At 41.8% G+C, this 26,523-nt stretch overlaps 1 protein-coding gene across 2 annotated transcripts; it reads right to left on the minus strand.

The window, feature by feature from the left end:
* Positions 1-776: 776 nt before the first annotated feature.
* On the minus strand, positions 777-26,523 carry LOC124003095 (DDB1- and CUL4-associated factor 12-like). Of its 2 annotated transcripts, XM_046311147.1 has the most exons (10): positions 26,095-26,522; positions 17,988-18,278; positions 17,537-17,809; positions 16,101-16,161; positions 11,487-11,680; positions 11,308-11,373; positions 10,875-11,037; positions 6,430-6,441; positions 5,670-5,848; positions 777-3,868 (listed from the first exon to the last, which is right to left on the minus strand). In XM_046311147.1, exons 1-10 carry the CDS (start codon positions 26,152-26,154, stop codon positions 3,710-3,712), a joined length of 1,458 nt encoding a protein of 485 aa, XP_046167103.1. In that variant the 5' UTR covers positions 26,155-26,522; the 3' UTR covers positions 777-3,709. The 2 variants fall into 2 exon arrangements, with proteins under 2 accessions (XP_046167103.1, XP_046167104.1); XM_046311148.1 differs by lacking the exon at positions 6,430-6,441 and having other exon boundaries at positions 26,095-26,523.

The following is a 26,523-nucleotide window of genomic DNA, read 5'->3' on the forward strand; positions in this document are numbered from 1 at the left end:
CACAATTGTTGATGAACAAACCAGGTTTTGCATGTAAGATGGCTAAATAAAGAGCAAAATTATTTATATTATTATTTGTGCCCTGGTCCTATAAGAGGTCTTTGTCTCTTCCTACGAGCCGGGGTGTGACAAACTCACACTCATTATGTTTAATACATGTATCGTATAGTGTGTGTGGCAGGCTTACAATGATGGCAAAAAACAACATTTGAGAGTGCGCTGACCCTGGTGCTAGAGGGGGTACGCAGCTGGAGGCTAAATGTTTGAAGGGGTACGGGACTATAAAAAGTTTGGGAACCACTGCAAGTCTGGGGCAATTCACAAAGCTGATTTGAGGACCTTCACTGATGTTTATTTATTATGACAAAGTTTTTCTTTCTGCTTGCATTTTGTATTTAACGTGTGTACTTTGTAATTTAAGGCTCATCTGTAAATAAGACCATGGTCTCAGTATGACTCCCCGAAACATTTTTGTTCAGTGTACCTCAATTACTTTACACACAAACTCGGTAGTGGTACCCCGTGTATATAGCAAAGTCATCGTTACTCATGCATTTATTACTTGTGTTATTATTTCTCTTAATTGTTGGGAAGGGCCTGTAATTTAACATTTCACTGTTAGTCTACACCTATTGTTTATGAAGCAATGACAAATGCATTTATATTTGCTCTTCTGGCAACTGTAGGCCTACTGCATTGGTCACTCAATGACCAGCAATGAGTGATGAAAGAAATGCAATGCTGCACACATCAAATAAACCACACAAACAGCCATATGAAATAAGATAAATATTACATCAATATACTTTATTTGTATCATTATTTTCTTTGAAGATTTAATATGGTGTTTTGGCTGTTGTTGATATCATACAATATCCTCAGGTTTAGTCATTTGTAAAAAAAACAAATAAAACATTCGAGGTGTGTATAAAATAGGTCACCACCAAAGTAAAGGCAAAGGTCAGTCCACACCTCCTCAAACATATACATAAAAATGTATGCATTTGACCCTATGCATTTCACACACACATCTCAAACACTCTTTAAAAGTGAGGGTTATTTATTTGTTCAACTTATAGTCATAATTGGGGTCTCGTTTTTGTTCTCGCATGATCATGAACACTTAGGAAAAGTTCCATGTAAAAAAGCTAAATAATGTCAGCATGCAACAGTCTTTCACAGAAAGACTAGAGAAAGGCAACAAATTAACTCAAATCTACCCTGTCCTTCACACAAGGAAAAGAGAAGCTACACTCATCCCTTGATACATACAAAAACAAAGTATAGAAACAACTGACAAAAACTATGGTGCCTCTAGAGGTAATCAACTCTAACCCCTAATCCCTATGCACTTGTCCAGGGCCAGGTTTCCCAATAGCAATGGAACATAATGTTTTAACGATGCAGCTTTCCTACAAAACAGCCAAAGATGTAACATGAGTTTCCCAAAACACCAAGCAGATAACATTCGCCAAGTGCGTCGTTGAGGCATCTGTTGATACGGATATGATCTAAATAAAGACAGCGCTGTTCTCGGATCAGCGTTCTCCCTTTCAAATCATACCATTCAAATTATTCCACAATACTGACAATGGATGAGCTCCTATTAGAGATCACCTATGGCTACAAACATTGAGGCTTATTCTAATGCTTACCCTATAATGCACTAAATCAAGATTTGAAATCATGGGCCTCCCAAGTGGTGCAGTGGTCTAAAGCACTGCATCGCAGTGCTTGAGGCAACACTACAGACCCGGGTTTGATCCCAGGCTGTGTCACAGCCGGCCATGACCGGGAGACCAATGAGGTGGCGCACAATTAGCCCAGCATCGTCCGGGTTAGGGTAGGGTTAGGCCGGACGGGATTTCCTTGTCCCATCGCACTCCATCGACTCCTTGTGGTGGGCTGGGTGCCCGCAAGCCGGCTTCGGTCGCCAGCTGAACGGTGTTTCCTCCGACATATTGGTGCAGTTGGCTTCCGGGTTAAGTGAGAAGGTGTGTCAAGAAGCAGTGCGGCTTGGCAGGGTCGTGTTTCGGAGGACGCATGGCTCTCGACCTTAGTCTCTCACGAGTCCGTAGTGGGAGTTGCAGCGATGGGGCAAGACTAATTACCAATTGGATATCATGAAATTGGGGGAGAAAAAGGGGTAACGGTACCAAAAATAAAATACTTATTGAAATCATTGCGCTAATGTAGACTACAAATTAAATCTATTGAGGCAGAAAATGTAAAGTAGCATATAAATAGCTAAACTCAATTGATAAGAAATGTATTTCAATATATAGGTCTATATGTAGCCTAATATATTTATTATTTAACTCAGACATCTCGGAATCTTATATCTTCACTTGTTGGTAACAATTGCAAAGGCATTGGCAACTTTGTATTTGTAGTCACATTCGTTCTGAAGTTATCAGTGGTAACAGAAAGACAGATAAACATCTTGATTTTGTGTTGAGCGGAGATCTGTTTATAAAGAAGTGACGCAGAAGGGCAAAAAAAACATTTAAAAAGACGCACTTTGCTGTTCTATGAGTGGTCGTTAAATAACTACCCTTTTCCAGTGCAACGTCAGTAACGATGGTTTTGGGAAACAGGTCGGACATTTAACAATGCTCCTACGTAGGTTCAAACAACGAACCAAGCCTTAAGATACATTGGGGAAACCGGGCCCAGACCCGTTACTATTGGGAATGTCTCAGCAAAAGGCCAACAACTCCACTTGGCCTATCAAAAGTCAAAGGGACTCCCTGGACAACCACTGCCAAAACCAGACCACTAACTGGGGGAAGAACCAGAAGACACTGCGTTCTGCACGGGACTGGTGTAGAATACCCCTGGCTAAGACCATAGCTAAGGGTGATCATGAGAGGGGGGGGGGGGAGAATAAATAATAAAGCTAATAACAACTAGTAAGTTTTTCAAAGCAGTCAGAATCTAAATAAAATTAGCAGTCTCCATGATTATTTCAGAGCAGAACACCTATGTGGCATTTAGAATCTACAGTCATCTCTCCTTCACATCAGTCAAAAAAAAGAAGTGACCGGCGCTATCTGATTGGTTGTACTAATCCACTGCTTCTTCTCACCTTACGTCTGATTGGATAGTTTTTCCATCGCTACGGCTCTTTAGTTGCCATGGCACAGGGTGGCCCAGTACCAGCCAATGAGCATGTCCTCTCTAAGTTTCTTAGAAAAGTGTAAGTATTCTCCTGTTTGTCCCATCCTTAAGAACTTATTGTCCTCTTTTATCATACCCCCTTTTTTTTGGAGAGAAGGAGAAAAGTCTCCCGAATGTCCACGCAAGGAAACTGTCAAGCAAAGGAAACAACTTTCCTTAGGGAAAAACAAAAAAAAAAACAAAAAAACTGTCCAATCCATGGAGTATGTGACTGTTGAAAATTGTAATAAAACGTTACACTTTCATTTGAGTTTCAGAGGCAGACCTCCCAGCTCGCTACAACATCACTGGTTAATCATCAATATATATAAAACAAAAGGGGAGCAGAGAATAGGGAACTGAAATAAGACAGGACAAAGTGCAAGGGAGGATGGAGGGATGCAACAGAGATGAGATGGTGATGAGATACATGTTGGTGAGGGGAGGGACGGACAACACTGAAGGGATGACAGTGAGTGTAACACCAAAAGGAGGAGCAAAGAGGGGGACTGGGGTGGGGTAAGGAGAGATGGCGAGACACGAGAGAAGGCTAGCTCCAGAGTCCTGCGTAGTTGCCGTGAAGGCCCGAGCACAGCGGTCCGCCGGCCACAAACAGCTTGGTGCCAGAATCGTCGTAGCAGTGTGTGTACACAGCGTTGGGGAACGAGTTAATGTCCGAGAAGTAGCTCCTCCACGTCTCGTCGTGATTCTGGGGGAAGAGAGAGAGAAACAGGTGTGAGGGAGGGAGGGTGTGACAGGATGGCAGAAAAACAGAGGAAGAGAACACTGAGGGAGAAATTATTCTTATTGTTTTGTGCCAACATCTTGTCAAGGCAGGTCTAAGACACTAATCACTGAGGTGAGGTGTCACTTAACAGTTTACTTCCAGAATGTTTAAATATATCCTGTATAAGTTTATTGCAAAGTTTGACCAGAAGATCTTAGTTTTCAACCCAGCTTTCCACCAAAACCACAGCTTCTTTTTGTTTAAATCTTAAATAAGCTGTTTATAAATATGTTCTGTTTCATGACAATACTGTTTCAATCTAGAAATGCTATACCATGTCATTATGGAGACACGAGCTAATGTCAATATAAAGAAACCCGTCAATTCAAATAAATTAATTAGGCCGTAATCACATGGCTGGGAATACGCATCTGTTGGTCACAGAACACAGAAAACCAGTCAGTACATGGTGTGACCGCCTTGTCCAGCGCGACATCTCCTTTGCATGGAGTTGATCAGGCTGTTGACTGTGGCCTGTGGAATGTCATCCCACTCCTCTTCAATGGCTGTGCGAAGTTGCTGGATATTGGCGGGAACTGGAACACGCTGTCGTACACGTCGACCCAGAGCATCCCAAACCTGCTCAATGGGTGACATGTTAGGTGAGTATGCAGGCCATGGAAGAACTGGGACATTTTCAGCTTCCTGGAATTGTGTACAGATCTTTGCGACATGGGGCCGTGCATTATCATGCTGAAACATCAGGTGATGGCGGCAGATGAATGGCACGACAATAGGCCTCAGGATCTTGTCACGATATCTCTGTGCATTAAAATTTCCATTGATAAAATGCAGTTGTGTTCATTGTCCATAGCTTATGCTTGCCTACACCATAGCCCCACCACCACCATGGGGAACTCTGTTCAAAATTATCAGCAAACTGTTCACGCACACAACGCCATACACGCCTGCCATTTGCCCAGTACAGTTGAAACCGGGATTCATCTATGAAGAGCACACTTCTCCAACGTGGCAGTGGCCATTAAAGGTGAGGATTTGCCCACAAGTCTGTTACAACGCCGAACTGCAGTCAGGTCAAGACAGTGTTGAGGAAGAGGAGCACACAGATGAGCTTCCCTGAGACAGTTTCTGCAAAAATCTTCGGTGGTACAAAACCACAGTTTCCTTAACTGTCCGGGTGGCTGACCTCGACGATCCCGCAGGTGAAGAAGCCCGATGTGGAGGTTACATGGCCTGCGATTGTCTGTACTGTCAAGTTCTCTAAACCGATGGAGGCGGCTTATGGTAAAGAAATTAACATTCAATTATCTGGCAACAGCTCTGGTGGACATTCCTGCAGTCAGCGTGCCAATTGCATGGTCCCTCAACTTGAGACATCTGTAGCATTTTGTTGTGTGACAAAACTGCACATTTTAGAGTGGCCTTTTATTGTCCACAGCACAAGGCGCATCTGTGTAATGCTCATACCGTTTAATCAGCTTCTTGATATGCCACACCTGTTAGGTGGATGGATTATTTTGGCAAAGGAGAAATGCTCACAAACAGGAATGTAAACGAATTTGTGCACAAAATTTGAAAGAAATAACCTTTTTGTGCATATGGAAGATTTCTGGGATCTTTTATTTCAGCTCATGAAACATGGGACAAACACTTTATATTTTGTGTTTATATTTTTGTTCAGTATAGTAATAGGAACTTTCAACTTGACGTGTTCTGCTAAGAGGGGTATACTTTACAAAGTGGAACAACAAATAAAGCGTACCAGCCAGCCCTTCCCCGTAGTGAGTTTAAGAATGCCCTCTCCTGGGCGCTGCCGGAACCCGCCGGCCAGGCTGGAAGGGTCCTCCAAGAACCTCTGGGCTCTAATATCATAGAACAGCAGGGAGCCCTGTCCCGTGCCCACTGTCACTATGTGCTCATAGAAACTCACAGAGCGGATGCCTGGGAAGGAGAGCAAACACACAGACAAGTTAAACCTCGCTTTTAATAGCTTCATACATGTAAAAAAAATAAGCTATCACTAACTTTCCGTTCAAAAGTACTGCCTCTGCACTTGTTTGTAATGCCGCATTCAAATGCTCCCCGGAATCTCGTATTTCCCGACATGAGTGCTTTCAAGTGCTTTTGAAGTCAAAAGAACCCTTCAACCAATGAGATTTTAGCTAGCTGGCTAACGTGGCTAATAATAATTTAGCTAGCTTTTCTTACGTTTACAATACAACCAAACAACCTCCATTATTTACAATGAAATAATGCACCAATAATGTAAATTGCTTAGTTTTATCTTTGGTTGAAAGGTGAAAGGTCAGTGAAGTAAAGCCGTTAACTCCGGTATCATAATTTTCTCCCGACTTTCCCCACTCGTAATCCCGACTTGGAAGGCCATTCAAGTGACATTTCTGAGTCGGAAAGTCATATTTCCACATAATTCCGACACCACTTGAAGGCAGCATAAGTGCAGGGCGGGTCTTGGAGAATGTTTGGGTTTTGTTTTGCTTCTTGGTGGAATGTGTTTGTAGTACCTCGTGTTGCCTCTGGAGAAATGAAATGAAATGAAAATTAAAGAAAGTTGACAGAACATTTGTATGTTTACATACAGTGCATTCGGGAAAGTAGTCAGACTCCTTCCCTTAATCCACATTTTGTTACGTTACAGCCTTATTTTAAAATTGATTAAATTCCCACCCCCATCAATCTACACACAATACCCCACAATGACTAAGGGAAAATATATTCAGACCCTTTGCTATGAGAACCCAAATTGAGCTCAAGTCCATCCTGTTTCCATGGATCATCCTTGAGATGTTTCTACAACTTGGAGTCCACCTGTGGTAAATTCAATTGATTGGACATAATTTAGAAAGGCACACACCTGTGTATGTACGGACCCACAGTTGACAGTGCATGTCTGAGCAAAAACCAAGCCACGAGGTTGAATACATTTTCCGTAAAGCTCTGAAACAGGATTGTGTCGGCTACCAAAACATTTATGCAGCATTGAAGGTCCCCAAGAACACAGTGGCCTCCAATATTCTTAAATGGAAGAAATTTGGAACAACCAAGACTTTCTAGAACTGGCCACCTGGCCAAAATGAACAATCGGTGGAGAAGGGCCTTGATCAGAGAGGTGACCAAGAACTCGATGGTCACTCTGACAGAGCTCCAGAGCTCCTCTGTGGAGATGGGAGAACCTTCCAGAAGGACAACCATCTCTGCAGCATTCCATCAATCAGGGCTTTATGGTAAGAGTGGCCAGACAGAAGCCACTCCTCAGTAAAAGGCACATGAAAGCCCACTTAGTTAGCCAAAAGGCACCTAAAGGACTCTGATTCTATGGTCTGACAAAACCAAGATTGAACTCTTTGGCCTGAATGCCAAGCATCACGTCTGGAGGAAACCAGGCAACCCTCCCTACAGTGAAGCATGGTGCCAGCTCGGGTTGCACATTGGGAATATTCAGAGGTGGAAATTTTCCATGGGAATTAATGGAAAAATATGCAAATAAATATTAATACCATTTAAATATAAATGTTTTTTGCATTGGACATATTTACAATATCATATGGAGACAGAAACAAAAACCTTTTACCTTATCATAAATAGACAAAATCGCAAATGATTAAATCCTTCCAATAGAAATTTTAAAAAAACGAATTGAACCTTAATTAAATGAGTTGACTCGTCACATGGGATGATTTCACTGAACAATAAAAGGGAATATTGAATGATCCCCAATGATCCATCGCATCTCCCCAAAAACATTTTTCAACATACATCTGTAAAATGATAGTCTAGAAACTAAAGTCTCGATTGTCTTCCTCTCAGGCTTCCATGTCTTCTCCCTGGAACTCCTCAATGTCCACTTCTTGAACATCAGACCCTGAGGCCTCATCTTCACAGTCACTTTCCAACCTTGTTGAGGATGGCTCGATGTCAGACTCAAAAAGCCTCAAATTTGTCCGGATGGCCACCAATTTTTTAACCCTTGTACTGGTTAGCCTGTTGTGTGCTTTGGTGTGTGTGTTCCCAAACAAGGCCCAGTTGCGCTCTGAGGCGGCTGATGTTGGTGGGATTTGGAGGATGACGAGGCAACAGGGGAAAGAGCCTCAGATCCACAAAGTCCCTTCCACCAGGTGACTGATGAGATATGTTGACACGACTGCCATATTGCATCTCCATCCCAAAGCCCTTGCTTGGAATGGAGATGCAGACCGCAAAGAACCTTGCCCTCATCCAAGTCAAGATGGCGACACACGGTAGCGATGACACTATAGGCCTTGTTGATCTCGAGACAGGATGCTCCAGACAGGATGCTCTTGCTAGCATACTTGGGGTCCAACATGTACGCTGCGGCATGTATGGGCTTCAGGCAGAAGTCTTCGCGCTTTTCGATGCATTTCAGAACTGCAGTTTCCTCTGCTTGGAGCAACAGTGAAGTGGGCAGGGCAGTACGGATTTCTTCTCTTACATCTGCAAGCAGAGTCTGAACATCAGACAGGATGGCATTGTCTCCCTCAATCCGTGCAATGGCTACTGCTATAGGTTTCAGGAGTTTCAGGCTGCTTACCACTCTCTCCCAAAATACATCATCCAGGATCCTCTTGATGGGGCTGTCCATATCGGCAGACTGTGCTATGGCCATTTCTTGGAGTGACTCCTTCCCCTCTAGGAGACTGTCAAACATGATGACATCACCACCCCAAAAGGTGTTGCTGGGCAGATTCAATGTGATGCTCTTATTCTTCTCACTTTGCTTGGTGAGGTAGATTGCTGCTATAACTTGATAACCCTTCACATACCTAACCATTTCCTTGGCTCTCTTGTAGAGTGTATCAATTGTTTTCAGTGCCATGATGGCCTTGAGGAGCAGATTCAATGCATGAGCAGCACAGCCAATGGGTGTGATGTGAGGGCAGGACTGCTCCACTTTAGACCAAGCTGCCTTCATGTTCACAGCATTGTCTGGTCACCAGTGCAAATACCTTCTGTGGTCCAAGGTCATTGATGACCACCTTCAGCTCATATGCAATGTAGAGACCGGTGGGTCTGTTGTCCCTTGTGTCTGTGCTCTTGTAGAATGCTGTTTGAGGGGTGGAGATGATGTAGTTAATTATTCCTTGCCCACGAACATTCAACCACCAATCAGAGATGATTGCAATACAGTTAGCTTTGTCTATGATTTGATTGACCTTCACTTGAACTCTGCATACAGCAAATGAGTAGATAAAGCATGTCTGGTTGGAGGGGTGTATGCTGGCGAAGAACATTCAGAAATCTCTTCCAATGCACATTGCCTGTGTGCATCAGTTGCATGAACCAGTTGCATACACAGCTTGAGCAAAACATTCATCAGCATTTCTTTGACTATGTTCCTCCATTGAATCAATAAAAAATCTTATTCCAGGAGGACCATGAGTTGTTGCTATCGATAAGGTGTCTGGTTCATCATTTTCACCTCGAATAGAAGTAGAGGGACTTCTGTCAGAGGTTGCTTGTTGTGAGCGCTGAGTGAACTTTATGCACTTGGCCAGATAATTCTGCATCTTTGTTGCATTCTTCACATATGATTTGGCACAGTATTTGCAAATGTACACAGCTTTTCCTTATACATTAGCTGCAGTGAAATGTCTCCACAAATCAGATAGTGTGTGGCATTTTCCTGTAAAGATTTTTAAAATGTTTTAAGTTTAAAAAAACAACAAATACAATTCCACATTCAGATAAATAGTTAAGCAGTTCTATTAAACAGCTGATTTGTAAGATAAATGTTTTTTAAAATTAAACGTGTATGGAAACGGGTCAATTAACACTCAGTTAAAAGCCTCATGCAAGATAAAACCCACATGGTAGCAAAAACTAACTGGCAGAAATTGTTAACAAGTTAGAAATGAGTTAGAAACTAGTTAGAAACTAGTTAACAAAAATGTATATCACATAAAATATATTCACCCCAACCAGTATTGTAATAAAAACTTACCAGAAAGCATGTAGTCCTTGGCTAAGACAGTGCAGTAGTGTGGGCTCAATAGCATCTCATTAGTGTGCAAGATCTTGAGAATCAGTTGTACATGTGATGGAAGAATGCACTGTGCATGCAGAGGGTTGCAATTCCATTGAATTGGGGATAGTTTAACCAAAATATGCCACAAGACCTAGAATTGCCTTGTGTATCCCACAAAAAAGGTTCACAGTTCTAAGCAAACTTTTTTGATGAATTTAAGCAAACTTTCCCAAATTCCAGGGCTTAAATTTACCGGAAAGTTTCCGACTCTTTGCAACCCTAGTGGCAGCATCATGCTGTGGGGATGTTTGTCAGTGGTAGGGACTGGGAGACTAGTCAGGATCGAGGGAAAGATGAACAGAGCAAAGTATAGAGAGATCCTTGATGAAAACCTGCTCCAGAGAGCTCAGGACCTCAGACTGGGGCGAAGGTTCACCTTCCAACAGGACAACAACCCTAAGCACACAACAAAGACAACGCAGGAGTGGCTTCAGGACAAGTCTCTGAATGTCCTCGAGTGGCCCACGCAGAGTCCGGACTTGAACCCGATCGAACATCTCTGGAGAGTGTCTACAGAGAATGAGAGAAACTCCCCAAATACACGTGTGCCAAGCTTGTAGCGTCACACTGAAGACTCAAGGCTGTAACTGCTGCCAAAGGTACTTCAACAAAATACTGAGTAAAGGGTCTGAATACTTATGTAAACGTGATTTCATTTTTATTGATTTATATATAAATTCTAAAAAAACAGTTTTTGCTTTGTCATTATGGGGTATTGGGTGTAGATTGATTAGGGGAAAAAACGATTTAATCCGTTTTAGAATAAATCTTTAACTTAACAAAATGTGGAAAAGTCAAGGGGTCTGAATACTTTCCAAATGCACTGTATCCATGAATGCACCCTTTGTATGTGCATTTGCATATGTGTGTATGTCAGTATCAAACAGTGTAGTGTCAATTCCTCACCGCTTCCTCTCTCCCGGGAACTGACTGATTTGATGTTGTGAGTGGGCTGGCGGGGGTCCAGGAAGGACACATGGGCCTGAGAGCCCACTGCGTACACCGACCAGTCCTGACCATACGCCAGACACACATTCTCTTTGCAGTGAGGCAGCTTCGTTGACAGCAGCTATGGACAACAGATATATTGACTTGTTAGACAGCCTTGTTGAGCTATATGACCAGCCCTAAGGACAAACATGCATACAAATCGTCTTGACCCGAAACATTTTTTTTTTTTTTTGTGGTATGTGAGGACATTCAACAAAATGCAGTAGGGTTCAACACTGACTTATGAGGACACCAAACAAGTCTTCATAATCTTCAAAGTCTGCAAGTACAGTCACAGAACAAAGCAAACATTGATAAGCAGAGCGGACCCTGAGATACTCAAACCGACCTTGCTCAAGTTTTGCTCTGCCTTCCAAAGGTGAAAATAGCCATCCAGGGACACTGCACCAAGCTCCTGAGAAAAAGTGAGAAGAGCTAGCATGTAGGTCCCCAATTACAACACAGATGTGTACTGGGGAACACAGGAAATGGTTTGTCTCTGAAGGCTAGGAGGGTGGTGTGGCTGACCTTGTGGTTGTTGTTGAAGGCCAGGGCCCTCACTTTGCAGTTGTACGGGTTAGTGTATTCCTTGGGGATGTCCTCCAGGGCACGGTGGGAGATATGAGAATAGCAGGGGACCCCCTCCTCATCCTGCTGTCTCATAGCCTGGCTCAGCACCCCCTCGGACACCTCCCACAGTCCCATGGAACCGTCCCGGGACCCTGGGGAGTAGCAGCATATTATTGGTTGGTGGATTTCATATGGAGGCATTATATACATGAAAAACTATCGAGGATGAACAAAAGTGTGAAGTTCTCCCGGTGGCAATTTGTCACTTCAAATCTAATTTTATTGGTCACATGCGCCGAATACAACAGGTGTAGACGTTACTGTGAAATGCTTGCTTAAGAGTTCTTTCCAATGATGTAGAGTTAAAAATATGACAAATAGTAACATGGAATAAAATACACAAGAATGAAGCAATAGACGGGGTGTACCAGATCAATGTGCAGGGGTACGAGGTATTCGAGGTAGATACAGTTGAAGTTGTAAGTTTACATACACCTTAGCCAAATACATTTTAAACTCAGTTTTCAGAACTCCTGACATTGAATCAGAGTAAAAATTCCCTGTCTTAGGTCAGTTAGGATCACCAGTTAAGTTTAAGAATGTGAAATGTCAGAATAATAGGAGAGAATGATTTATTTCAGCTTTTATTTCTTTAATCACATTCTCAGTGGGTCAGAAGTTTACATACACTCAATTAGTATTTGGTAGCATTGCCTTTAAATTGTTTAACTTGGGTCAAACATTTTGAGTAGCCTTCCACAAGCTTCTCAAAATAAGTTGGGTGAATAATGGCCCATTCCTCCTGCCTCCTGGCTCGCACATGCTTTTTCAGTTCTGCCCGCAAATCTTCTAGAAGACCGAGATCGTGGCTTTGTGATGGCCACTCCAATACCTTGACTTTGTTGACCGTAAGCCATTTTGGCAGAACTTTGGAAGTATGCTTGGGGTCATTGCCCATTTGGAAGACCCATTTGCGACCAAGCTTCAACTTCCTGACTGATGTATTGAGATGTTGCTTCAATATATCCACAATGTTCCTTCCTCCTGATGTCATCTATTTTGTGAAGTGCACCAATCCCTCCTGCAGCAAAGCACCCCCACAACATGATGCTGCCACCCCCGTGCTTCACGGTTGGGATGGTGTTCTTCGGCTTGTAAACATCCCTTTTTCCCCCAAACATAATGATGGTCATTATGGCCAAACAGTTCTATTTTTGTTTTATCAAACTAGAGGACATTTCTCCAAAAAGTAAGATATTTGTCCCCATGTGCAGTTGCAAACCGTAGTCTGGCTTTTTTAGGACGGTTTTGGAGCAGTGGCTTCTTCCTTGCTGAGCGGCCTTTCAGGTTATGTTGATATAGGACTTGTTTTACTGTGGATATAGATACTTTTGTACCTGTTTCCTCCAGCATCTTCACAAGGTCCTTTGCTGTAGTTCTGGGATTGATTTTCACACCATAGTACGTTCATCTCTGGGAAACAGAACATGTCTCCATCCTGAGCGGTATGACGGCTGCATGGTCCCATGGTGTTAATACTTGTGTACTATTGTTTGTACAGATGAACGTGGTATCTTCAGGCATTTGGAACTTGCTCCCAAGGATGAACCAGACTTGTCAAGGTATACCATTTTTTTCTGAGGTCTTGGCTGATTTCCTATGATTTTCCCATGATGTCAAGCAAAGAGCCACTGAGTTTGAAGGTAGGCCTTGAAATACATCCACAGGTACACCTCCAATTGACTCAAAGTATGTCAATTAGCCTATCAGAAGCTTCTAAAGCCATGACGACATTTTCCAAGTGGTTTAAAGGCACAGTCAACATAGTGTATGTAAACTTCTGACCCACTGGAATTGTGATATAGTGAATTATAAGTGAAATAATCTGTCTGTAAACAATTGTTGGAAAAATTACTTGTGTCATGCACAAAGTAGATATCCTAACCAACTTTCCAAAACTATAGTTTGTTGACAAGAAATTTGTGGAGTGTTTGAAAAACTGATTTTAATGACTCCAACCTAAGTGTACGTAAACTGTACGTAAACTTCCGACTTCAACTGTATGTACATCAAAGGGATGGTTAAGTGACTAGGCACCAGAATATATAAGTGTAAGCAGCAGCATATGATGTGTGTGTGTGTTGTGTGTGTTTGTACATATGTAGTCTATGTGAATGTGTGTGGGTTTTGTGTGAGTGTCAGTGTAGTGTGTGAGTATACACTAAATACACACAATAGTATGTGGACACCCCTTCAAACTAGTGGATTTATCAGCCATACCCATCGCTGACAGGTCTATAAAATGAAGCACACAGCCATGCAATCTCCATGGACAAACATTGGCAGTAGAAAGTCCTTACTGAAGAGCTCAGAGACGTTCAACGTGACAGTCATAGAATTTCACCTCTCCAACAAGTCAGTTTGTCAAATTTCTACCCTGCTAGAGCTACCCCGGTCAACTGTATGTGCTGTTATTGTGAAGTGGAAACCTCTAGGAGCAACAACGGCTCAGCACCGAAGTGAGAGGCCACACAAGCTCACGGGACGGGTCCGCCAAGTGCAACATTCAGTACTAAGTTCCAAATTGCCTCTGGAAGCAACGTCAGCACAAGAACTGTTAGTCGGGAGCTTCATGAAATGGGTTTCCATGGCTGCACACTTGCACACAAGCCTAAGATCACCATGTGCAATGCCAAGCGTTGGCTGGAGTGGTGCATCACGCTTCACCATCTGGCCGTCCGACAGACAAATCTGGGTTTAGCGGATGCCAGGAGAATGCTACCTGCCGAATGCATAGTGCCAATTGTAAAGTTTGGTGGAGGAGGCATTATGGTCTGCGGCTGCTTTTAATGGTTTGTGCTAGGCCCCTGAGTTCCAGTGAAGGGAAATCTTAACGCTACAGCATACAATGACATTAACGATGATTCTGTGCTTCCAACTTTGTGGCAACAGTTTGGAGAAGGCCCAAACTGGTCCATCCAGAAATGGTTTGTCAAGATCAGTGTGGAAGAACTTGACTGGCCTGCACAGAGCCCTGACCTCAACCCCATCAAACACCTTTGGGATGAATTGGAACGCTGACTGGGAGCCAGGCTGTAGCTGTTTGAAGCAAGTTCCCGCAGCATCTCAGAGGAGTAGAGGCTGTTATAGCAGCAAAGAGGGGTGGGGGAGAGAGGACCAACTCTTTAATTAATGCCCATTATTTTTGAATGAGATGTTTGACAATCAGGTGTCCACATACTTTTGGTCATGTAGTGAATAGTTTTGTGAGTGTAGACTCACTGCAATATAGGGTCAATGCAAATAGTCCATTGAACTATTTAGCAGTCTTTTGGCTTCGGGGTAGAAGCTGTCTCCGATCCTGTTGGCCTGAGAGCAGATGCTCCGGTACTGTTTGCAGTCTTGGGTGGCTGAAGTTCTTGGCAATTTTCCAGGCCTTCCTCTTGACACAAGCCTAATATCGAAGTCCTGGATGGCAAGGAACTCGGCCCAGTGATTTGCTTTGAGGTTGAGGGCAGTGCATTTGCCATACCAAGAGGTGATGCAGCCAGTCAGATGCTGTTGAACTTTGGGGGTCCGAGGGCCCATGCCTAATCTTTTCAGCCTCCTCGTGGGGGAAGAGACATTGTCGTGCACAACCATGCGGGTGTGTGTGTGTACCATGTTAAGTCCTTAGTGATGTGGACGCCAAAGAACATGAAGCTCTAGACCCGCTCCACTACAGCCCTGCATTTCTCTTGTTGTCCGCAATCAGCTGCAGGGTCTTACTGATGTTGTCCTGGCACCACACTTCCAAGACTGACTACCTCCCTGTAGACTGTTTCATGATCGCCTGTGGCGTTTTGGTAGCCCATGAAACAAAGGAATTCGCGTCCTGTGTGAACAAGGGAACAGCGGAGTCTGAGTTGAAGTCAGATTTGAAGTTGAAATTGAGGATAGTAACTGTCGATACGACGTCCAAAAGTTCTTGGCGGTCATACGTGACAATAGTATCAACTTTCTGTACAAAAAACGTAAAGATAAACATTTTTAAAAGTCTCTAAATAGCATTCGCGTAAGATGTAGGACTTCAGTAAGTGCAATCTGTGCCATGTAAAGGCCTAGTGTAGTCAACATTTTTACTGTGTTTGTACTGTCATTTTTACTGTGTTTCATATACATTTCCACACGGAGATTGGAATAATAATGTGAAATTGTGAGAATTATGATAATGCCCTTTTAATTTAAGAGCTGTTCGAAAAGACCACCTGAAATTTCAGCCTGTTTTGGTGGAATGGAGTTTAGGCCTTCCATGGTGACATCACCATGCAGTAAACAAGTTAGACCAATAAGAAAGAGAATTCCAAAGCTCTCTGGCAACAACAGCTAATTTTCAGTTTTCCCCTCCCCACTCAGACCACCCCCAGACAATCGTAGCAGAATTCTTGCTTGAGAAATTACCCTTTGCTAAGAAGCCATTTGTTTATTACTTTTGACCGTTTTCATTGATAACAATCACAGTAAGGTAATTAATTACACAGAAAGTATTTGATATTGAGATAAAAACGGCTGCATTGGACCTTTAACACTTACCAGACACCGCCATGCTGTCGCTGATCCATGCAATGGAGAAGATCCAGTCATTATGGCCATCCTGAAAAATAGAGAACCCTCCCATGAAATAAAAACTGTTTTCATTGTATTCCAGGAATTGTATGACAGGGTCCAACATTTACTTTTCTTCCCCTCACTGGTCCGCCAGGCTAGTTGGCCAAAAATCTAATAGCGAACAGAATTTCTACTGGCCAAGACATTGGGTGGTTTATAAATACATTCGTTGACATGCTTGTTTCATTCAGCTAGTAATAGGCTACATTTAGTTATTATGGTATATTAAAAAGCGGTGTAATATAATTTAGCAATGTAAGACATTACTCTATTCTTAAATAATTGTTGTATTAATTGGATTAACATTCGTCTCTAAAGTATGTCATTTTAAAATAGGACGTTTCCCCTTTTAAGACTAGGGCTTTTCAAAAGCGATATCTGGCTAAAGTACATATTTTTTTCTGGATAAAAAATGGGTTAGGTGGTGGGTGTGGCAATGAGCACAGTTGGACCAGCAAAATGTGAGAACATTTTAGAGGGCCCCATCTTGACAGTGTAGAGAAATTGTAGCATGTTAAGACAATTTCCTGCAATTCTACATAAATTTGCCTTGGAGCTGAGAGAAAATGTTGCTGTTTTAAAAATAGTTCCTGGCAATTCTATGCATTTTGCCATGGTGTTCTTTTGCTCATACATAAAATACAGCTAAATTGATTATTTTTAGAATTTTAAATTCTCCCTGAAAATTTATTTTGGTGATTGCAAGTTTTCAAAGATTATATTATTTAAAAACGTAGGTCCATTATCTTTTCGGCATACTTTATATCTGGTTTTAGTCGTTTAAGTTTACACTGAAAGCGTTTGTCCATCCAGAAAATTATATATATTTTTTTTTACGTTGTTTGGACGTTGGCCCAGCCAAGGATTACAATGGCAGAAGAATCAATGCAATAGTCTCATTTTAGCTTATTTTTGCAGACCATCAACAGCATCAATAATTTTATTTTTGTAAATCACTTTCCCTAAAATAAATAAGCTCAGCGAGTGGATTGATGAGCGCCTTTTATTTATTTTTTACTCTGGACAGCTTGCGTATGCCTTGTGAATGCATCAATTTATGTAATGCTCAAGAAGGTGACTCGCGAGGAGTGTGGTTGAATAAACAGCCATTCATATTGCTCAAATACAAGAGTTGTCCGTATTTAGTCTTCAATGGTTTTCATTGGCAGACTGCGACAGAGCAGGTAAACGTCGAACTGGAACGCCAAAACGTGCTGAGAAATTACTGGCACAATCGGGCCAGTGACTGACAAAATGGACTGCCCAAACATGTTTTTACTGGCCCTGGGCCAGCGGGCCATTGTTGGTGTCAGACCCTGTATGATCAGACTTTCTTTTAGGCTGTCTCAGCCACCACTCACATCTCCCACGCAGACGGGGTCCAGGGTGGGCAGACGGTAGACAGCCAGGCTGTTGGGGTTGTCTCCGCCCGTGGCCAGTAGAGTGCCTGAGGGGTTAAGCTCGATGGCGTGGATCCCACAGCCTTGCTGATCCAGCCCGGACACTGAGCCACTTCCGAGGAAGGGGGCCCCTATTGTCCCCCCAACACCCCCGGAGCCACCTCCTTGGCCCTGCCGGTCCTTCAGCATGGGGATGCGTGTAATCTTCCCTGTCAGAACATCTGCCACAAATAGCTGTGGATAGGAGGAAAGAAACCTTTCATTAGAGAAATAACACACGGTCTGGAATCATGTCCTTTTTGTTCATAATAGGTCAGTTCAAGGTACTCCAGTTAACAGGAAATGTTTTTAAAGTTATTCCTTTTTGAAAAAAAAAAAAAAAAAAGTATAGTAAGAGAGGGCAGTCTCTCACCGTATTGCACTTGGTTCCACACACCACCTGGCGGTGATTGAGCCACTGCGAGGCGAACACCTTGTTGAGGCGGCCCAGGGAGAACTCCCGCTCCTTCAGGATGCCCGGGAGGCGGCCGGCAGCAAAGCCCCGCAAGCTTCGCTGGAGACGCCACTCATGCTGCTGCTGAGGCCGAATCTCACGGCCCTGGAGTGCGTACACCACCGAGCGCAGACTACGCCACCACTGCTGGGCATGCCGGGACGAGGAAGACACGCGTGCCCGCTTGTATGCAGACTGGCACCAGCCCACCTGACAGAGGAGAGAAAAAGATAAAGGTTAACAAGGCTTAAATAAGATGAACACCATGTAAATCAAGTACAGTAGCTAGATTTCCATCCAATTGGCGACAGATTTTTTCCCACATTTTTTCCGACCAGTGGTATGTTTCCACCAAATGGGTTAGTTGGGGATTAAAATCAGTGCGAACTCTAGAGAACTGTTTCGGGTGGCAAGCATGCAGACGCCTTAAGATGACGATTTTGTGAAAACAGAGGAGACTGATTAGTTGCATTACTTCAGAGAATACAAACATCTTCCATAGCGAGCAAGAGACAGAGAGGGGAGGGGCAAAGTAAAGGCAGGTCGGCCACCAGGCAGACAGTCAAAATGTGAATTAGGCCTATCTATAGGCAATCAAAAACAGGAATCAATGTCTTGGCTTGTGGGGTCTAGAAACTTCAGTAAAGCAGAGCCTTTCATGAATGAATAGGTTAGGATATTGAGATGAGCGAGATGCAACACTTATTTGCGCATGAGTTCAATTCAAGCTGTTCAGTGTGGTACCCAGGGTACCAAAACAGTGGAGAAGTTGTGGAAATTGACCCACTATTACTTTCTGAATCTATGTTTAAAAATATAAAAAAACAATTTGCATACAGATTAAGGATCCCGATTCAGTTTTTTTTTTTTAAATGACGTTCACACCCCTACTGGGAAGTCTGAAATAAACAAGCTCCGACTGGGAAAAATATTTTCGAATGGTCATCCAACTAGGAATTTCAAATTGGAAACTCGGCATGATCCTAGAGCTCAGACTTCTCAGACCTGAAGGTCACTGACTTCACGATTTTTCCCAGTCTGAGCTCGTTTTCTTCAGAGTTCACAGCTGTCTTGAACACACCAATAGGCCCTAGCTCAGCTGTCAGAAGACGATCAGGGAAGAGGAAGAAATTAGGCTCCAGCCTAGGTTAGGTTAATTTTTAATATATATTTTTAAAAAAGCTACTTAAATGCGGTACATTCACCCTCTGTGCCATCTCACGTTTAAAAAAACCCCAGAACCCTATCCCTCTGCCCAGTCTTAATCCCTCCTTACAACCATGACACCCTCCCTCCCGCTGCACTCTGGCCCTTCCATGCACAGTACACTCATCCCCCTGAGGCTATGGTCATCACTCCCAGCCCACTGACCCAGATACAAGGAGCCAACTAGGTCAGGATCTAAGCGCACACACACATTGAGACACTTTATAAAAAGGCAGGATCCGTACACACACACACAAACCAAGATTGTTTTTATAAAGCCATTAAAATAAATTGTCGGCCAAATTCTCCGGGAGAAGAAAAAAATCTAATCCATTGCAAAATAATGCTTTTTTATTAATTGATGGAAATACCAGTTGATGTGCTCCAACTTCAAAGGCAATTATATTTCATAAGCTAATAAATCCTCAAGCTGCCTGGAAATTAGTAAAAAATAGAAAGACACACCATACACTAACGCAAAATACTTGAGGTCCTTGTAAGGGAAAAATTGGCGACGCTTGTTTGGATTTTCCCCATTTCCAGTGTGCCCGCTGAGAGGGGATTCTTTCTCCAAAACAGAGTAAAGTAATGAGGCTGATACGCATCGCAGGCAGCTCCAAGGAGTTGGATGGTTTTGACTTCAACAGTAGCAGCAACTTCGAGAAGGCCAAGGTCTGCCGCAAACGCTAGTAAATTAGAGGCAAATTGTGTTTGTCGGGCTCTGTCCTAGCAGTTCTGCTGCCGCCCTAGGCAATATCCACATATGCCGCCTGGGTGTCATGTATCCAATAAACAACATTTACTATAATCATCCAGTAGAACTGTTAAAAAAATAAAAAATAAGAGTGCGATATCATCTGAGCTTTGGAAACAAGTTCTTTCATAAATGCATGGCGAATGCCTCGTTTCACAGGAGCATTGTAAAATAATCTCTCTCATTTAATGAACCAGCCTTAATTAATTTTAGCTTATTTACATAATTGAATATGACTGTAACATCAGTTTTACCAGTTCTTTATTTTGTAGTTGCTTAAATTGCCCTCTTTCCACTGCTGTGGTGCTGAATCGCAGCGGGAATGGGTGTGGGGAGGCCTGCCCTGGTGTACGTAAACAGGCATGTTTTGTTATTTTTTGGGCCCAATTAAAATGTTCATGCCTAGGCTAAATTAAAGTTAGAAGCCTAGGTTGTATTTGAAAACAGCTGTGTTTTATTAATTAAAAATGTTCATACAAATAGCCTGTAAGACAGGAGTTCACAAATATACAAATATATTTTGAAGTTACTGTGTAGGCGACTTGCTCTTCTGGGTTAAATGTTTCTTTAAAAAATGAATATCTTATTTTTAATTTATGATTTATAGCAGGGATGAAGGCACAACTTTACAATAAAAATCTGTCATGTTGGTATAAATCATTCTACTTTATTATTACAACTTTTAAGGCTCATTTCTACTCTGTTAAAATTAATTACAATAATCTAAATGTGATTTTGAGCACCGTGAGTGGACGCCCTAATGCTTTATGCACCCAATGTATATGCATGTCCGGTAAATTGCAAAAAAAAAAGTGCCTCAAAAGCTAGAGGAAAATGTTATGGATGTGACAGGGTCCCAAAACACAGACAGCAAATGACACTGCACTCCATTTCAAATTTACAACGTTTTAGGAATTTCATTCCAGATCATGAATGACAGATGTTTAATTTCAAATATTAAATGTTATTATCAATCACTTGAGTAACAGAATAAACAAACAAGAACTCAAACTCAATTCCAAAAGTTTTTTTATAAGCTCATGGCTTTGTATTCTCTCTCACCCTTTAATCTGCCAGCACAGGCTCTATGAAATGGTACCTCCTCCCCGTTGTCCACAAAAGAACCCAGGATGTGGACAACTTGACCTGCAGTCACCCAAACCTCATCTTCCTTGGCTGGCAAGATGTATTTAGGGGCTGCAGGTAGCCTAGTGGTTAGAGTGTTAAGCCAGTAACCGAAAGGTTGCTGGATCGAATCCCCGAGCTGACAATGTAAAAATCTATCATCCTGGCCCTGAACAAGGCAGTTAACCCACTGTTCCCTGGTAGGCCGTCATTGTAAAATAAGAACTCATTCTTATTTACAACTTTTTTTTAAACTTTTTTTTTTTACACAAATCCTGTGTGGTTGGTTTCTCCTCAAGAACTGCATTTCAACAGCATGAGAGTCCGTTTTTTTTTTGTTACCAGTCCCACAAACTGCCTGTACTGTATATCCACAGAGTATACCACAATCCATGTCTCAATTGTCTCAAGGCTTAAAAATCCTTCTTTAACCTTTCTCCCCTTCGTTCATCTACACTGATTTGAAGTCCATTTAACAAGTTACATCAATAAGGGATCAAGGCTGTCACCTGGTCAGTGTCATGGAAATAGCTGGTGTTAATGTTTTGTAGACTCAGTGTGTACCTCTAGACTAACAATAGACTCAGGGATTGATACACCCATTTCATTCCCTTGTTTATTTGAGCTAGCTGGACTCATTCCTCACTCATCCCTAATCACCTCTAGTAGAGGTCGACCAATTAATCGGAATGGACGATTAATTAGGGCCGATTTCAAGTTTTCATAACAATCGAAAAATCTGTATTTTTGGGTGCCGATTTCTGATTATTTATTTAAATATTTGTATACCTTTTATGTAACTAGGCAAGTCAGTTAAGAACACTTTCTTATTTTCAATGACTGACTAGGAACTGTGGGTTAACTGCCTTGTTCAGGGGCAGAACGACATATTTTCACATTGTCAGCCCAGGGGTTGCAATCGCACAGATAACTAGTCCAACACTAACCATTGCACTCCACGAGTAGCCTGCCTGTTACGCAAATGCAGTAGAAGCCAAGGTAAATTGCTAGCTAGCATTAAACTCATCTTATAAAAAACAATCAATCATAATCACTAGTTATAACTACTAATCCAGTTTAGCAGGCAATATTAACCAGGTAAAATAGTGTAATTTCTCTTGCGTTCATTGCACCCAGAGTCAGGGTATATGCAACCGTTTGGGCTGCCTGGCTCATTGCGAACTAATTTGACAGAATTTTACGTAATTATGCCATACATTGAATGTTGTGCAATGTAACAAGAATATTTAGACTTAGGGATGCCACCCGTTAAGATAAAATACCGAACGGTTCCGTATTTCAAAGAAATAAAAGTTTGGTTTTCGAAATGATAGTTTCGGGATTCGATCATATTAATGACCAAAGGCTCTTATTTCTTTGTGGTATTATGTTATGATTAAGTCTGATTTGATAGAGCAGTCTGACTGAGCAGCAGCAGGCCTGTAATCATTCATTCAAACAGCACTTTTGTGCGTTTTGCCAGCAGCTCTTCGCAAGCACAGCGCTGTTTATGACGTCAAGCCTATCAGCCTAATGGCTGGTGTAACCAATGTGAAATGGCTAGCTAGTTAGCTGGGTGTGCGCTAATACTGTATCAAACGTCACTCGCTTTAAGATTTTCAATGGGTAACGATGCTTCGAATGTGGCTGTCGATGTGTTCCTGGTTCGAGCCCAGGTAGGGGCGAGGAGAGGGACAGAAGCTATACTGTTACACTGGCAATACTATAGTACCTATAAGAACATCCAATAGTCAAAGGTATATGAAATACAAATGGTATAGAGAAAGTCCTATAATTACTATATTAACTACAACCTAATACCTCTTACCTTGGAATATTGAAGTCTCATGTTAAAAAGAACCACCAACTTTCATATGTTTTCATGTTCTGAGCAAGGAACTTAAACGTTAGCTTTTTTACATGGCACATATTACTTTCCTCTCCAACACTTTGTTTTTGCATTATTTAAACCAAATTGAACATGTTCCATTATTTATTTGAGGCTATTGATTTATTGATGTTTTATATTAAGTTAAGTGTTAATTCAGTATTATTGTAATTGTCATTATTATTACAAAAAAACACACTCCCCAAAATTTGGCCGATTAATCGGTTTAGGCTTTTTGGTCCTCCAATAAATCGGTATCGGCGTTGAAAAATCAGAATCGGCCGACCTCTAATCTCTACTGTATATTTACATATGTCAATACGTTGATGTCTTTCCTACTGTATGAAGGGTTACACTTCATTTTCATGATGTGAAATGGTAAAAAATAATAATTTCACACAGGTTTTGCACTTCCATAGACATTTTTGTCAGATTGTAAATCACCTCAGACTTGACAGCTGCAGTTCACAAGCACTGGCAGGGCAGACTACACTGATACAGACCAATATTGTCACTGGGGGTACCCGTACTTACTCAAGGAAGTACACAAACTCAGCATGACCGGTGAACATGTATGCATTTTTAAGACCTTAATTATGTTTTGAAAATAAGAACTTTATTATTCCATGCAATGCTCCAGTTAGCAGAACTCACGATTGCAGTTCATATGAGAACTTGAAATAGATCACACACAGATAAAAACAATTTCCTGTTAACACTTCGGTGGCAGTAGGAAGGGTATGATCATGACCATTATCATGATCATGTTACACAGTGATGCTGACTAATGATTACTGACAAAGAGAGAAAGGTGATATAATTGGTTTCTTAAGTCCTTGATGAAAGTAAGTATGCATAGAAAGTCTGCATACAATCATACTCGAAACACGTCCACAATAACTTATCCCCCCCTTTCTCCCCAATTTCGTGGTATCCAATTGTTAATAGCTACTATCTTGTCTCATCGTTACAACTCCCGTACTGGCTCGAGAGAGACCAAGGTTGAAAGTCATGCGTCCTCCGATACACAACCCAACCAAGCCGGACTGCTTCTTAACACAGGGCGCATCCAACCCTGTTATGGAAGACAGAGGCCACAAATGTTGTAATTGAAAAAAAAAAAAAAAAACTGTTAAAACAGTGCACCGTAAGTGTGTATTTTGCATCTGTGAAATTATTTTGTCATATTAAAGTAGAGGGATTTATGTTTCTAGAACCGTACCGCAATTAAGAATCGATTCACATTTAGATTGAGTATTTGGCTGTTTTGGCTTCCAGAGCAAATTCACCCTTTAAAGCCACTGAGTAAGTCCCAAATAAAATGTAACTTTTGTTGTTGTTGTCTGCTTTAATATACACTACATGACCAAAAGTATGTGGACACCTGCTCATTGAACATCACAGTCCAAAATCATGGGCATTAATATGGAGTTGGTGGAAGGTTTTCCATTAAATGTTAGAACATTGCTGCAGGGACTTGCTTCCAATCAGTCACGAGCGTTAGTGAGGTTGGATACTGATGTTAGGCGATTAGGCCTGGCTTGCAGTCGGAGTTCCAATAATGACAGAGCGGGGGAAAATAGTTTATAGTATTTTTTAAAATAAATTTGCAAATATGTTTCACAATTACAAGTTAAATAGCCCTTGATGTTTTTTGCAACTGCACTAAGAAACTTTCAAAGTTCTTGAAATGTTCCTCATTGACTGATCTTAATGTAATGGCCTGTCATTTTCTCTGCTTATTTGAGCTGCTCTTGCCATAACCCGATAAAAAGTGTGCATCAATTTAACCTTTTGTTTTTTGACAATAATTTCTTGCTGCTCTGAAAGATAAGTGCTTCGAAAACCGCACCATAAGCAATGCGCGTTAATGTTCAGACAGAGCACAGCGGCCCTTAAAGCTGCAATATGTACATGTTCAGGTGACCTGACCAAATTAACTTAGAAATTAGTTATAGATCTGTCACACATGGAAAGCAAGTCTAAGAAGTGGTAGATCTGTACTATGGGTGCTATTTCTATGCTTCCAGTTTTTGTGTCTTGTTCACTTGCTTCAAAGCAGCTCAAAATACAATATTTTTGGATATGGAAAAGATGGTACAATGATTCCCTACACTATACATGCTTGTTTTGTCACAAACTGAAATGAGATTTTTAGCAACCAGGATATTTTTTGGCATAGTGCAGCTTTAACAAAACCAATCCCTTACAAAAAGATGCCTTCCTCCAATCACTTGTGTAATATAACCAAGTCATGATCAAGGGCTAGAAAATACCCCCCCCCCCTTCTGGCTAGAAACTTGTTGCAGGTGTAGAAAATCACTGTTTTTACTACTTTGAATTCTACCCTGTGATGTCACAGAGAAGCATGTTTTAGTGTGTTGGAGATTATGAAAATGACGTTTAAAAGTGCTGGAATTGCTCTTTAACACTACCTACCTAATAATAACACCCAACAACCTAGTCCAGTCGAATAGGATATAAGTTAGCTAACTAACAACAATAATTACTATTATTTTACACTACTCTCAGTTTTACTCTGGTATATCTCTATTGAATGACATGAAATAATTTTTTCCACCGTCCCCTACAACCCAATAAATAGTTAATCCAATGCATAATTGCCTAATGTGGCACTGGTAGGCCTAACGTTGGGCCTAACCAACACGTCACAAGTCTAAATGTATTGTTAAAAACAAGTTAGGGAAACTGTCAATGTAATAAAATAAAAAACAAAGGAGGGACAGTCAAAGGAAATCGTGAATGAGAACGCGAATTTACGTTAGCTAACTCGACAGTGTGCTAGCTAGCTGTTACATTATTGGCTAACAAGGTAATTTAGCAAGTTCCGGTAGCTACCTAGCCGTCTATGAAGGTATTTTATTACATTTTCAAAAACAAATTGTGCCTTTTAGCAAGCTTGATAGATAATGCAGCTAACTTCCAACCTGTTAGTTAACGTCATAGAGTCAAACATTCAACGCAAAATGGTAACATTCGCTAGCTTGTCAGGATAACCAAGGTTTGCCTGAATCGCCACCGTTTTTGCCTACCTGTTGTTGGTCCTTGGACTCCCCTGCCTTCCTTTTCCTGTTAACTGTTTTTCTCGCCATAATCTGACACACACAAGCCTCTCACCCACATGGAGGGCAATACTGACGCTAGGTACTGGGTCATATAATGGCGATTAGCTATTTTGTTGTCTGGCTCTGACTGTAGCAGCATGCGGCGGGGAAGGAAGATCACATAGGGTGATGTTGACTAGCTAACGTTAGTCTACCCTCCGGGTTCCAAAACTAAAACTATAGCTACGCGCGTATGTTAGCTTTTGACCGAATACAATTTGCTTAAGTGGAGGCTAAATGGAAGTGTCTCCTCCATCTCTCTTTTTATATGTTCTCCATCCTTCTTTCTTTCTTTACAAATAGCGTCACCAACCGTAACAATATTGTGCCGCGCGCAACTGCAGTACAATTCAACAG

Source organism: Oncorhynchus gorbuscha, linkage group LG18, assembly GCF_021184085.1.
Source record: "Oncorhynchus gorbuscha isolate QuinsamMale2020 ecotype Even-year linkage group LG18, OgorEven_v1.0, whole genome shotgun sequence".
NCBI classification, from domain to species: domain Eukaryota; kingdom Metazoa; phylum Chordata; class Actinopteri; order Salmoniformes; family Salmonidae; genus Oncorhynchus; species Oncorhynchus gorbuscha.

Excerpts from the sequence above, each read along its gene's own strand:
- LOC124003095 (XM_046311147.1), bottom strand. The coding sequence starts at position 26,154 with ATGGCGAGAAAAACAGTTAACAGGAAAAGGAAGGCAGGGGAGTCCAAG. Across the intron at positions 16,162-17,536 it reads ACCCCGTCTGCGTGGGAGAT|GATGGCCATAATGACTGGAT; the intron begins GTGAGTGGTGGC and ends TCTATTTTTCAG. Across the intron at positions 3,869-5,669 it reads CTACGGGGAAGGGCTGGCTG|AATCACGACGAGACGTGGAG; the intron begins GTACGCTTTATT and ends CTCTTCCCCCAG.